Genomic DNA, 14,435 nt, shown 5'->3' with positions numbered 1-14,435 from the left:
CAGCAACACATCAAAAACTTATCCACCATGATCAAGTGGGCTTCATCCCTGGGACACAAGGCTGGTTCAACATAGAAAAATCAATAAACGTAATCCAGCATATAAACAGAACCAAAGACAAAAACCACATTATTATCTCAATAGATGCAGAAAAGGCCTTTGACAAAATTCAACAACCCTTCATGCTAAAAACTCTCAATAAATTAGGTGTGGATGGGACGTATCTCAAAATAATAAGAGCTATCTGTGACAAACCCACAGCCAATATCATACTGAATGGACAAAAACTGGAAGCATTCCCTTTGAAAACTGGCACAATGAACAACTCTTTCTTATGGGCCACTCATTCACATAGGCATACATCTTCTTTTTATTGTCTGTATACATGTGTAACACTGTATACCATTTTTCTCTTGCAGGCTCACTTATATCTTTAGAGATGGCAAATAACTACAAGAAAATTGTTCTACTAAAAGGATTAGAGGTCATCAATGATTACCATTTTAGAATTGTTAAGTCCTTACTGAGTAATGATTTAAAACTTAATCCAAAAATGAAAGAAGAGTATGACAAAATTCAGATTGCTGACCTGATGGAGGAAAAGTTCCCAGGTGATGCTGGTTTGGGCAAACTAATAGAATTCTTCAAAGAAATACCAACACTGGGAGACCTTGCTGAAACTCTTAAAAGAGAAAAGTTAAAAGGTAATTGGGAAGAGGGAACACCCACTCCCTGCAACGATCCCCACCCTTCCCAACCTTGATTAGAATGCCACCTTGGTCGTAGCTGATACATCCTTTTCCCAATTTGTGACTCACTGGCCATGACAATGTTGGTACTTCAGATGCCAACAAGTTGACAACTTATGGCATTCCATTACTAATGTGGATTGACGTATATCGGAGTTGAGGTGCAATAAAAGAACAAAAAGGAGAGGGAGTTGAAGAGAGACTGAGACTTCTAGTACATTCGAAAGATTACATAATGACAAAATAAAATTATAAAAATTGTTGTTTATATCGGAGATATGCATATTTTGCCAATTAATGTGTCCATTCTATTGAGAATATTCAACGCATCATCATCCTTTATAATACAAAAGATAACACAGTACTTAAATGTAAGCATTGCTCCTGGAAGTATGAAGACCTCCCCTCTTGTCATATCATTGAGTTAAAATAACTAAAACAAAGTCAGCCAGGCGCGGTGGCTCACGCCTGTAATCCTAGCACTTTGGGAGGCTGAGGAAGGTGGATCACGAGGTCAGGAGATCGACACCATCCTGGCTAACAAGGTGAAACCCCATCTCTACTAAAAAATATAAAAAATTAGCCAGGCGTGGTGGCAGGCACCTGTAGTCCCAGCTACTCGGAGGCTGAGGCAGGAGAATGGCGTGAACCTGAGAGGCAGAGCTGGCAGTGAGCCAAGATTGCGCCACTGCACTCCAGCCTGGGTGACAGAGCGAGACTCTGTCTCAAAAAAAAAAGAAAAAAGGTCAAAACTCACCATATCTCACCTCACAAACATATTTAACATCTCCTTTCACTGGTTTCTGTAATGTAAATAGATCATCTGGAGAATATGACTAAGCAGTCAGCATCATGAGAACCTTACATTTTAAAAGGAAATGATAGAAGAATAGGATTGGGAAAGGGTTTGACTGAGCACATGGAGTTCAGAGAACAGGTAAGATGTTCTCACTGCACAGGGGAGGAGTGATGAAAGCACTGAGGAGTATGAGTCAGTGTTTGTGCCTTTGTTTCTCCTGCTGGCCTCCTAAAAGCCAGACTAGGCTAATGCAATAGAGGTAGACTAAAACACACCTGAACTCTCAAGCAGGAGCTAAGAGCAAATAGTATTGAAGCTGCTTCAGCTGTCCCCAATCATCTGCTCTGGGTTTATACATCTTCCTTTTTTCTGCATTGGTTGTGAATAAAATTGAATCCATTCCAGTCAAAGGAATAACCCCATCTAAAAAGACAAAACAGAAAGAAGTGGATCCTGCTACACCTGCATCCACCCCAAGCAACCGTCTCACAGCTAAAGGAGCAGAGGAGACTCTTGGACCTCAGGTAAGCTTCAGGAAGAGGAGCAGGCTTCAGGTCTCACAGTGGAAGCTCTGCTGTGGCTCTTCCACTCAATCTGTCCAGCAGGCAGTTATTTCTTCATATGTTTCCCATCAAGTTTCAGATTTATCAAATTACATAATAATTGATCATCTTTCTGCAAGGCAACAAGTTAAACACTTTAGTAAACATAATGTAAATATATATAAAATAAATATAATATTTTCATCCCCAATAGAGAAGGATGTTAACTTGAGAGTCAGATAAAAAATGTTTGCCTATGTTTACAAAAGCCTAGTTTTTTAACTGCAAGTCAGCATATCCCAAAGCACAAGTAAGTAAAGAGTGATGTGTGTTACTTTCTCTGCTCCCTTTTTAAAAATGAAACCATCTATGCCCTGGTCTTTCAATTGGCCTGGGGATGTACTTAAGTTTCCAAGAAAAATAATTTATGTATAATAAATATATTACCTTGTAATGAAAATGTGCTCTGCTTCATTTGACACTGAAAATAATTAACAAGAAAAATAAACTACTTGTAGAAAAGAAAAAAACCATCTGAAGAAGAGACTGGAACCAAAAGGAGTAAGATGTCCAAAGAGCAGACTCGGCCTTCCTGTTCTGCAGGAGCCGGCATGTCCACAGCCATGGGCCGTTCCCCACCTCCCCAGACCTCATCATCAGCTCCACCCAACACTTCCTCAACTGAGGTACACTCTTCCTGGTCCGCATTTGATTCATTTTCTTCAACCCAAAATGTAGGAATCTGATTTCATCTTCTACTGAAAAATGACATCAATGATCAGCCAGTAAATCAAATGTATAGACTGAGAATTCACTGCATTTTAATCTTTTGCTTCCACAGGCATACTTGATCAACTTGACATTATCTCCGACTGCAGGAAGTTTTCTGTCCTGTGTTGTTAGGGGAAGAGAGAGAGAGCTGTGGAATCTGGAACTTTCAGCATTGGACTCACTGTCTACTGCCCCCATCTATTACACACCCCTTCCTTTTGCTCACTAATTTGTTCAAGTTTCTTCGACATACACCATGCTCCTTTTTCCTTTAGGATTTTCACACACCATATTTCTTTCACCTTAAAACTCTTACCTGACCAACCCTATCCACCCTCTGGATCCCAATATTGAGATCTTATCCTCAGGGAATCCTCACTTAGACCCCTGTAACAGGTTAAATCTTCACGGTGTTCTGTTTCCTAGGAACTTCTTTCTTTTCTACTGTTTATGACAACTGAAGTTAATAAGTGTTTATCTTTCCCACCTACTCAAAGTAGGTCCAAGATTAGGGCTAGTTTGTAATTCTGTGGACCACCGTAAATCAGGGCCTAGTTCAGTGTCTGCCTCATGGGAAGCTTCCAATAAATACCTTTACTCAATGAAAAAATGAAAACCCAGTGGCTCACGCCTGTAATCCCAGCACTTTGAGAGACTGCGGTGGGTGGATTGCCTGAGGTCAGGAGTTTGAGACCAGTCTGGCCAACATGGTAAAACACCATCTCTACTAAAAACACAAAAAAATTAGCTGGGTGTGGTGGCGTGCGCCTGTAATCTCAGCTACTCAGGAGGCTGAGGCAGAGGAATTGCTTGAACCAGGGAAGTGGAAGTTGCAGTGAGCTGAGGTCGCACCACTGCACTCCAGCCTGGGCAACTGAGTGAGATTCCATCCCAAAATAAAAAAGTAAAAAAAAAAAAAAAAAGGAAACCATATTCTAAGATATGAACCACCACAGCTAAGCAAATGACAACTAAAGGTCATCTGACTCAGTCAAAGATACCTATTGTGATGCCAAAAGGTTGTAAAAACAAAGAGAAGTGATGGAATAGGGAAGAGAGCTCAGGAGTTTGGGAAAATGTAGGCAGACAGAAGACGATACACTAAGACTTACAAATGAAAGAAAGTAAATTACAATTAATAACTGCATGATTCTGATAATCCTTATAATGCTGTACTCATCTCAAATTTGGACAGGTCAGCCTTACTATATGCATGTATCAGCAATAGTCTAAAAACTAATTGAAACTCTAATGAGCTTTATTATAAAAAAGAATGTTCTATATTTCTGATACACAATAGAGGGAATCAACTATGATGGGCAACAAGTGATGAAACCACAACACCAACCTTAATTTGCTCTATTCCCTTTTTTCTTACATTAGATTTTGTATTAATATGACTATTTCAGAAAAAAAGGAATAAATGCAGACAAACCAGATCAAACTTAATTAACTTTACGTGAAATTCCAGCATCTATAACATGCCACATTTCTCTATATACCCTCTCATATTTACTCGTATGTATACATATATTTTTTCTGAAAATATCATCATACAATGTAATGTCCTATTATGTCTCTCTCAGCAGTTATATGATCCCCTTCATGCAGGTCTTGTATTCATGTGGCTTCTTGTGAGGTTGCATATCAGTTAATATTCTCATGGATGAGTCTACGGTTACTGATTAAACTTGCGTTGGGAAAGGACTCTTCTGTGTTAGGCTGAATGGGTCGCATGGATGAAAAGTCAGATCAAATAAAGTCCAATCACTCACAGATGATCACTGTATATGGTATTCCAGATCAGACCACTCCAGGAGCTGCTGGTTCGTGAATGAGGCCTACTTATTCCTCCAGTGCTTTTTTTGAAATTGAACAACTTTCCCTTCATTAATGTGCTCTGCTCCAAATAAAGGAAATCTGGATGTTATAGAGAGAGGATATTAAAGACAATCCACTCTGATCCTTGGTTTTCTGTCAGCATGCTACCTCCTAGAGCCTTGACATTCAGAAAGGCTGCAATGGTGGAAATGACACTCTGTAGAGTGTCTGTAGCCTGAACCTACTGGGATGAGGGCATTCTGAGGGGTTTAGCCCACAGGTGTTCTCACCTGCTTTAACAGCATTTATCTTAGGCAGGAAAAGTATGAGTTGTATGCTGAAAATTGCCCTGTCTACATTTGTAATAACTAAATACTATTGATGTATGTGGTTTGTGGTGGACACCCTTTACCATTTTCAGCGCTATTTAATTGTATTTTGTCTATTTTTATGCTCTGGCATTTTAAGCTGGTAAGAGTAAAACTACAACTCATTATTTTATCCTAAATTTAAGTTAATTCATGACAATCGGCTCAGCATCCACTTGTCTTATGTTGCTATTATATCTTACATTTTAAGGATTATTCTGTTTAGAGAAAAGTCTTCTTTTACTATGTGGTCTCCTATATTACTTCCTCTGGCTATGAGACTACTTCAGGATATCCTCTCCTTCCCTGTATCCTGGCCCCAGCTCTACACATCTATAATGTTTTGGGGCCCAATGTTGTGACTTGAGGTCACTGAAGAGCAATTCTGTATTCCTCACTCAAAAATTTCTTTTTTGTATTCCTTTTTTATCAGGCACAGAGCCTAAAACCATCGGCCAACTGTCAGGCAACCGCCAGTAAAAATATTTTCCGAGAAGACCAAATGATCGTGATGGTACTAAATGCAACAAAAATATTTAAATATGAATCCTCAGAAAATGAGCAAAGAAGAATGTTTCATGCTACAGTGGCTACGCAGACGCAGTTCTTTCATGTGAAGGTTTTAAACATCAACTTGAAGGGGAAATTCATTAAAAAGAGAATCATCATTATATCAAATTATTCTAAACATAATAGTCTCCTAGAGGTGAATGAAGCCTCTTCTGTATCTGAAGCTGGTCCTGACCAAACGTTTGAGGTTCCAAAGGATATCATCAGTAGAGCAAAGAAAACTCCAAAGATCAATATTCTTCACAAACAAACTTCAGGATATATTGTATATGGATTATTCATGCTACATACGGTAAGGCATCAAAGCTGTTTTGTGGCATTTTCTACAATAACACTTGAAATTAAAAGCCCTGATGTGCTAAATGGAAGTTTGCATATTTACTTAACATTAGAACTCAGGACTCTCTCAAAACTACTGACAAGTAGATAAAGTCTTCTTCAAGGTTAAGACCAGGATTAGGAGAACTATTAATCTTCTCATTCTTTCCAAAATATCACCCTGAAGTTCTTTAGTAAAACATTCACTGAGAAACCTTGAGACTTCATCAGCTATGACTATCTATTATGAGTCATAACAATCAAAGATAGTGAGGGATCTAGATCCATACAAACATAATACTAAACTTATTTATTTGATTATAATCTCAACTGTAGCAAAAATCACATTGTTTTCATTTTGAATACAGTATTGTCCTTTGAGGCTTGAGTTCCAGTTTTGACAATCAGGGCAAGAAATGAATTGACTGTTTATACCTGGAAATGAATTGCAGAAAACAGGTAGGACAATGTTCTGACCAAATGAAATGCATTCATCAAAAAGTATTGAATGACAGAAATATAAATTTGGGTGATACTTGGAGAATCAGGTAATCTGTACTCGTATATTAGATATGTCACCAAAAAAGAGCAGAATAATTTTTCTGATATGTTACTGTCAAAATTCATGAAACTACTTAGCTTGAGACATTCCAACTCAGAAAACCATCTATACCTGGCTATTGATTCCAGTAATTTCTTAGATGACCGACAGCTCATGATCTGTTATATTTATTTTCTAGAATGACCTCTTATTTTACCAGCATTGCTTTCTGTACACACTCCTAAAGAAATTCTTAGAAATACACATCCAGAACCATGAGTAATAGCCTTGATGAGCAAGAAACTGGAATGTTTGAGCTTAAGGACCTGAGTTCAGGATGGGAGCAGATGTTGAAAGAGATTCAGTAAGTGGAGAAAGTCAAAAAAGTAATTAGATAGTTACTAGAAGCTTGTTTTTTATTACAGATTCCTCATAACATAGTGAATGATGAGTTGTAACAGATGCCCATTGTTTTTGCATAGGGGCAGAGGCCAAATAAGCCTACCAAGGACTTCAGGTTCCTTTGTATCAAGGTGCTTTGGGAAGCATAGCTGTCCTGGAGGTGAAAGAAGTTGAAATTGGGAAGATAACTCATTGCTCTAGAACTGTAATAGAAATACTTAGAACATTAAGGACTTAAACAAAAAGGATATTGAAGGAGAGCTCTGTGAGATGGTCTAGACTAAGGCATATGTATTGTATGTTGATACAGTACTAGGAGTTGCTGTCTTGAGTCTTGTTTTTAATCTGTCACAAGAGACTTTCCCGTATGCACGGTAGTTACTATGTTCTCACAAACATGGTATTAATTTTTTGTTGCAGAAAATTGTAAATAGGAAGACGACAATCTATGAAATTCAGGATAAAACAGGAAGTATGGCTGTGGTAGGAAAAGGAGAATGCCACAATATCCCCTGTGAAAAAGGAGATAAGCTTCGACTTTTCTGCTTTCGACTGAGAAAGAGAGAAAATATGTCAAAACTGATGTCAGAAATGCATAGTTTCATCCAGGTGAGAAATAAAGAAACAAATATTAGTTTTCCAAAGATGAAAATCATTTGCTTTAAGTTTTAGGAAACCATACTTCTGTTGCTTTACACTTAAAATTCTGCAGAGTTCATGAGAAACCAAATGAGGCCCTTGCACTTACATTTAAATAGAGAAAATTATTAAAATATATTAAGACTGACAATTATCTTCTTCAAAAAGACATGAAACTTGTGTTAAATATTAAAATGTTTGAAGAAATTAGGAGGCCATAGGCCTAATTGAAGTTAGTTATCAAAACCAAGTTCTTTGCAGTAAGATAGGCTTGGTATATATCTTGCTCATTAGTTGCATGATATAGGAGAAATAGCTTACATGTTCCTCATAAGATTGGTTTGAAAATTAAATGAGATCATGGATATACATTTTGTATCCCATTGCCTTCCTTGTACATTATGACAAACCAGTATGCACTAGATACTACTGCTCTTAACAAGGTAAAGACAGACATTGGAAAGACTTCAGGCAGAGAAAATGTTGCATACAAATATTAAAAGTGAGAAACAGCATAGTGAGTTCTGTACAACCTTGGCATATGTGGAAAGGTATGAGAAACTCATGCAAGACAGGTAACAAGCAGCCCTTTTCTCATCTGTCTTATGCCATAAAGACAAAAATGGATTTCATTTAAAAAAATAAGTAAATAAAGATTTTATTTTACTAAGAATGTTAGATCATTTTACATTTTAGAAAAAAAATATTGGCAGTTGCCTGGAGGAATACATTAGATAGAGGCAATCTTTGAAGGTAATGACATCTATTAGAATTTAATAAAGGATGATATTCTCACATATTTAAAGATGTTATGCTTTCCCTAATATTAAAAAACATTAAACAAAAAAATGAATACTTTCAGATACAGAAAAATACAAACCAGAGAAGCCATGACTCCAGGAGCATGGCACTACCCCAGGAACAGAGTCGGCATCCAAAACCTTCAGAGGCCGGCACAACCCTACCTGAAAGCCATCTCAAGACTCCTCAGATGCCACCAACAACCCCATCCAGCAGTTCCTTCACCAAGGTACAATATCCTGGGTCCCATGCCTCATATCTCCCAAACATAAATTACAGGGCTCATTAGACTGTTGAAAGAGTTTCTCTTCTAATCCCTAACTGTGTACAATCTCTTGATAAAATTAAATCACACATGTATTTACTGAATGCATGCAGTGAGATACTACCACATGATAGTCTTTGCTATCTAAAAGATATTTGTGCAATGATTGCTGACCACAAGAGGGCTAGTATCTTGTGTTGCTCCACCTATGGGAGGAGTAATGGCCAGAGAAGTAGAGATGAAGACAAAGAGTGTGTTATGACCCACATTCCAATCACAACTTTCCCCTTTGCTTATTGGTATTATTTCTGAATTTATTTTCAGCATTCCAAGTTGAAATAAATATTCGAAGTATATATTTGGAAACATGCTATTTCATTGTTGGGAATCTATTCCTCCCATCTCATCACTGGCAAGAATTTCCTTAAATTTCAGATGCCAGCTTAAGTATTTTCCTCTGGCAAGTCCTCAATGATACAAGATAGCAGAACTGTTGAGTCCTGCTATTCTTTGCTTTTACAGGGCCTCCTGTCAATGAGAGTAAATTACTAATTTCACAGAAGTGAAAAGAGAGGCTTATCATATAAGATGTTTTCCATACTTCCCTAATCTGGGGTTTCCCTTAATAGGGTCAGTGTAGCACATGATATATTTGTAGAACAGAAAAAACTACAAGTCCCAGCATAGAACATGTAACAACAATGTTCTATGTTTGAGCACTTAACTAGGTGTTGGGTCTTACATGTTGTTCCTGATGTACATTATCTCATTCCCTCTTCATAACCATCAAGAGGATGCTACTTTCTGTCCCAATTCACATAGAAGAAAATAGACATATGCAAACATAAAAAAAATCTTCCTCAAGTTCTCAAAGACAGTGTTAGAGTCAGGATTCATATCCAGCCCTATTGAAATGTAAAACTTGAACAATTTATTATTATGTGGCTTTAGATTAAAAGTTGAGATATACTAATGTCAGCAATTTATTTTACAAATTTCAGAATTGACAGTGTCATTTAATGGGTATGTTTGCATAGCCCAGGCTCTGCAGGGCTTCTCAAAAATAATGAGGTACCCAGAATGAACAAAGTGTACTGTCATACAGAAGCCACTCTCCAGAATTGGAGTCCTCTCATTCTTCTCTATAACAGAGTGCTTTTTATATATTAGATAACTGAATTCTAGAAGTGGTAGAACTATGGAAATTAACCTATTAATGAATGGTAAAAAATCAGTGAAAATAGAGAAAATTATATGATTGAGACCACCTATGTCCTTGCTTTTGGAAAAAAATGTTAAAAAACATTTACTGCAAATGCTCAAGTAGATTGTCAAGTATTTCTAAATATGATTAACAGCCCTGAGGATTCTGGTTAACTTATGCAGACTACAAAACAGCAGAATTCTGCATGTGGAATTGTGGATTTGAAAGAATCCCTCTAGCACAGTGATTAGATAGATAGATAGAAACATAAAGCTGGATTTCCTACAATCTAAAGAACAGAAAACAGGTACCCATTTGTGTATTTCCTTGACTAGAAAGACTTAGTTAATAAACACCCATCAGACATTTTCAGAGTGAAGTTTGTAATTCCAGTTTCTGTGTATGCAGAAGAGGAGGTTTAGGGAATTTACATTTATACACATATTCCAGAGAACATTCACAAAGAGAGGGTCCTGTTAAAATGGATAAAATATTTATCATGTTGTGACTCATATTGAAAATTATTAACCAGAAAAAAATAATCTGTTTTCCTCCCAACAACTAAGGACACAACCACTCAAACTCCTGACCTCAAATCTCCTAATTCAGCCCCAGAGCAGAGTCAGCCTCAGCAAACTGCAGTGAAGAACTCATTTCCATATGGGTTCCAGCATCAGGTTTCTCAGTTATGCCCAAAAACCACATCATGCAGTTTCTTACACAAGATACTATCTTGCATTTCCCATTCCTGTGCTTCACAACATCATAATTACTAGGGTGATTGGATCATGACAGGCACCTCATTGATCCTGACTGAATACAATCTATTTAATAAAATTTATCATTAGTTAAGTATATTCTTTGAGACCTTATTAGATTTTGTCTTTGGTGTTTACAAAGTATATGTTCATGAAATCATTCCTTCAAGAGGATTACTGTCTTTTGTTGGTCCAGGTGTAGAGAGAGATTGTGGGGATGTAGCCAGATAAAGGAAGATGAATACAAGAATGTGTTCATTATCTATATTCCAGTTACCTTTCATCCTTTCACTTTGTTTATGACCACACCTCATGTTTTATTTTAAACTATCCATGGTCTTTTCCAAATCAGAAGCTTTGACATAGATTGCTTCCTTTGCTGGGATCATTTTCTCCAGTCTCTTCTCTAGCCCACCTCTCCAGCCTAAATCACTTCCTAGCACAAGTCCTCACTGGTACCTGTGGGGGTTTGTCCCACAGACCCTGACCCACCAACAGATGAATAACGTACACTGACACAGATATTCTGCCTGTCAGTTCAGCTAAGGGTCCAGACCCATCACAGACACCAAGGAAGGTGCTGTAAAGAGTAGCAGCCACAGCCTCTACTAGCCAGCCCTGCGGGCATTTATTTAGCACAGATTTAATTGACAAAGGCTTTGAGTCAACACACCTGTAGGTAATTAATCTGATCGCAGACCCCCCCCCCCCACGTACAGAGCTATTATGCACCCACGATTGATCAAAGGTTGGTCTTAAGACCACATGAGTAAACAAGCTATTTAGATAAACTACCTTCCTTTGTACCCACTTTAAGCTATTTACTCAAGGTAAGAATTAGGCTGATTTTAGCCATAGCCCTATCTTGAGACTTTTACAAAACCTTCCAGCCTTCCAAGAAGATTTGTGTCTATGTCCTGTAACTTCATCTTAAAATTTTTCCACCAGCCTGACTGAACTACAACATGTCCCCTTTTTCTGTTTTCTGCATCAGGTTCTCTTGACTGAAGCGTACAGATGTGTGCAGCAACAAGTCTGTTGGGCAGGGCAGTCATGGCTTTATTCCGGCTTTGCATCCTAGAATTAGCAAATAACATAAGACAATCATGAATATAATTAGCAGCATTCTTTTCCAGTCAAAGAGTGACCCCCAGGAGCAGGGGTCAAACCAGTAGAGATAATCTTGCACACCCTTCCATATGGCTGTTTGTTGGGTGTGTGGATCTATAGTGTGAAAGGATTCTAAAATTTTAGTTTTAAGTTGCTTTATGTCTGCTGTTAAATTGTCATGAAAGGTTTCCCAGAGGTGTTGTTTCACCTCATTCCAACCATGTATTGATTGATTCCATGGTAGAGAAATGATACAGATATGTTTATGCCCCCAGTCGCAGTTTCATTGCTGTCAGAATGACAGTGCATCTTGTTGCTCCCCAACATATTCTAAGGCAGCCTCGAGGGCTTGCAGTAGTGCAAGAATCTTTTGATCTATACCTTGCTGTAAGAGAAGTTTATTAGACACATTTCTGGCCATATTATCTACAAAAGCAGCTGTTCGTACTGATTCAGTAATAGATGCAACAGCCATACTAGCAGTTGCCGGGATGACTATGGCTGAGACCATAAAGGCTATAAGTATGCCTATGAATCTTTTGAGTCTGAACTGGGACAGGGGACGTTCTAAGGTGGCAAGGGCAGAGGAACCTTGCCAATCGCATGTCAAATTGACTGGTAGGAATGCCTCAGATTGTCTCCTTAATATCATAACGCTAGCAATATTTAAATTAGATATATTGTCATTAGTGATACATGAGGCAAACCAAGCCTGTCCCTGCACCTGGGTCACAAAGGCGGAGTTTTGGGGTGTAATGGAAATATCAGTTCCCATAAGGAAAACATATGGATAGGGAGTGCAAATTAGGCACTGATCAGTGTGATTACAAGTGAAGGCTGTAGTATAATTGTGACTGGAATTATGATATGTCCCATACCAGGTGTCAGAGGACGTGCTAAGATGTCCCAGGCACCATAAAGTCTCATGGGGTGACAAGGACTTTACTTGGGGTCTGGGATAACCCATCCCCCCATCAGCCCAAATCATAGGGGAACGTGATGAGGTTACAAAACTGATTGATGTCATGACGGATGACGACATCAGTAAGGCTGCCCTGCAAACAGCTGTGTGGGTTCCAGTCTAAGATGTTATAATTGCCTAGTTGGAGGCTATGGGCTTGTTCCCCATGACAGACCTCCCAGCTAAAATGGAATTCATTACTTTCCTGGCTTTGTTCTTTAGCACAGGAAGGAATGTTTGGGAAAGCAGCATTAATTGCATTACCCAGTTTGAGGCTACCTGCAGCTAAGATTGTTAAGGCATTTCTTTTGCCATGATGTAGCCACAGTTGGGTTTGGGCAGGTACACATTAAGAGTTAACCTTTATAACTTACACACAGTGGAAGGATAGTGGAGTGATATGTAGTGTTATCTGGCATCTTAGTCCAATGTGTGCCATTACTGAGAGACCCCACTGAGTGTAAATCTAACCCTCCTAGCCAAGCAATCACATTATTAAAGGCTTGAAAGGGAGTGTCTGCCCAAGTGACAGGGCAAAAGAAAGGCAGATCTAAGGTATGAGCCCAGTAGAGTTTAGCAGGTACAGGTTGCAGACAAAGCGAGAGCATAAAAAAGGAACAATACCCTAAGTGAGTTGCAATGTACAACAGAAAGCATAGCAAGAAGCAAATTATCTGGAGTGAATGGTGTCTGTGTCCAGAGCAGGATTCGTTCAGCCTCCTGAGTTGTCCTCTTCAACATCCCCCAGGTAATGTCTGGGGCTTGTGTCATCCAAGGAAGCCACATCGTCCAGGGCTGCGGGTCCTGCAGAGTTCCTTCATTTCTGGTACCAAGTTGGGTCCTAGCCACGCCGTGATATGGTTTGATGTGTCATGCTGGAATCCAAAGAGGACCTGAGGGTGTGTGGACACAAGCATACCCTCTTCCCCACGTTAATAATTCACTTGGACCACACCATACATTACCGTTCACATCTTTCCATAAAACTGAAGATTTTATGCCTAGAGAGGTTTTAGCAAAGTGCTTTTCTACAGCTGATTGAAATTTGTCATCTCAATCTTAAAAATCAAGCATAAATACGGCTTGTGCCAATAGTGTGGCAGGGTATTTACCCATACTCCCCCTTTTCTGTTTCTTGAGCATATTTTTAAGGGTGGAGTCGGCACATTCTACTATGGCTTGTCTTTGGGGGTTATATGGGATGCCTGTGGAATGTTGGATATTCCACGTGTGACAAAATTGTTGAAATTGTGAGCTGGCATAAGCTGGACCATTATCAGTTTTAATTTTTGTGGGCCGTCCCATAAATGCAAAAGTTAATGATACCTCCAGTGGATTTTCCAGGAAGAACGTGTGCACTAATTAGATGAATGTTAGTATCAACGGATACATGTACATATCTTAGTTTTCCAAATTCAGGGATGTGTGTAACATCTGTTTGCCATAACTGATTAGGTTCTAGTCCTCTAGGGTTAACACCTGTTGAAGGAGGAGATATGCCTGTGAGCTCGCAATCTGGGCATTGTAGGATAATTTGTTTAGCCAGTCTCTGGATAAGTTGAATTTGCTTAGATAAGTTTCTCCAATTTTGGTGGAAAAATTGATGCGATTAGGTGGCTTGGTCAAGCAGTGATGTCATAACCTGAAGGTCTGCTTGTTCATTGCCATAAGCCAATGGGCCAGGCAGTGAGCTATGGGCTCGAATGTGTGTAATAAAAATAGGATGTGTATGTTGATCTAGCAATTGCTGAAGTCAGAGAAAAAGAGCACACAGGGCGGGCTCCAGAGTGGACTTAATTAGGGCTGTCTCAAGGTT

At 38.8% G+C, this 14,435-nt stretch overlaps 1 protein-coding gene across 3 annotated transcripts in view; it reads left to right on the top strand.

Annotated features, from left to right (window-relative positions):
• Nucleotides 1-424: 424 nt before the first annotated feature.
• Nucleotides 425-14,435, top strand: part of PYHIN1 (pyrin and HIN domain family member 1) — a 30,723-nt gene continuing 16,712 nt past the window's right edge. Inside the window, exons 1-6 of one of the 3 annotated variants that reach the window (XM_032154056.2) lie at nt 425-704; nt 1,954-2,072; nt 2,609-2,776; nt 5,490-5,912; nt 7,302-7,490; nt 8,383-8,550. In XM_032154056.2, the coding sequence (XP_032009947.1) occupies nt 440-704; nt 1,954-2,072; nt 2,609-2,776; nt 5,490-5,912; nt 7,302-7,490; nt 8,383-8,550 (1,332 nt within the window). In that variant the 5' untranslated portion in view covers nt 425-439. Of the gene's footprint in view, nt 705-1,924; nt 2,073-2,608; nt 2,777-2,931; nt 3,091-5,489; nt 5,913-7,301; nt 7,491-8,382; nt 8,551-14,435 lie in introns of those variants that run through there. The other 2 variants (XM_032154055.1, XM_058439141.1) reach the window with 2 other exon arrangements.

The sequence above is a fragment of the Hylobates moloch genome, unplaced genomic scaffold (assembly GCF_009828535.3).
Source record: "Hylobates moloch isolate HMO894 unplaced genomic scaffold, HMol_V3 SCAFFOLD_5, whole genome shotgun sequence".
In the NCBI taxonomy this organism is placed as follows: domain Eukaryota; kingdom Metazoa; phylum Chordata; class Mammalia; order Primates; family Hylobatidae; genus Hylobates; species Hylobates moloch.
Note: the sequence above shows the minus strand (reverse complement) of the source record. Positions and strands in the feature narration are given on the sequence as shown.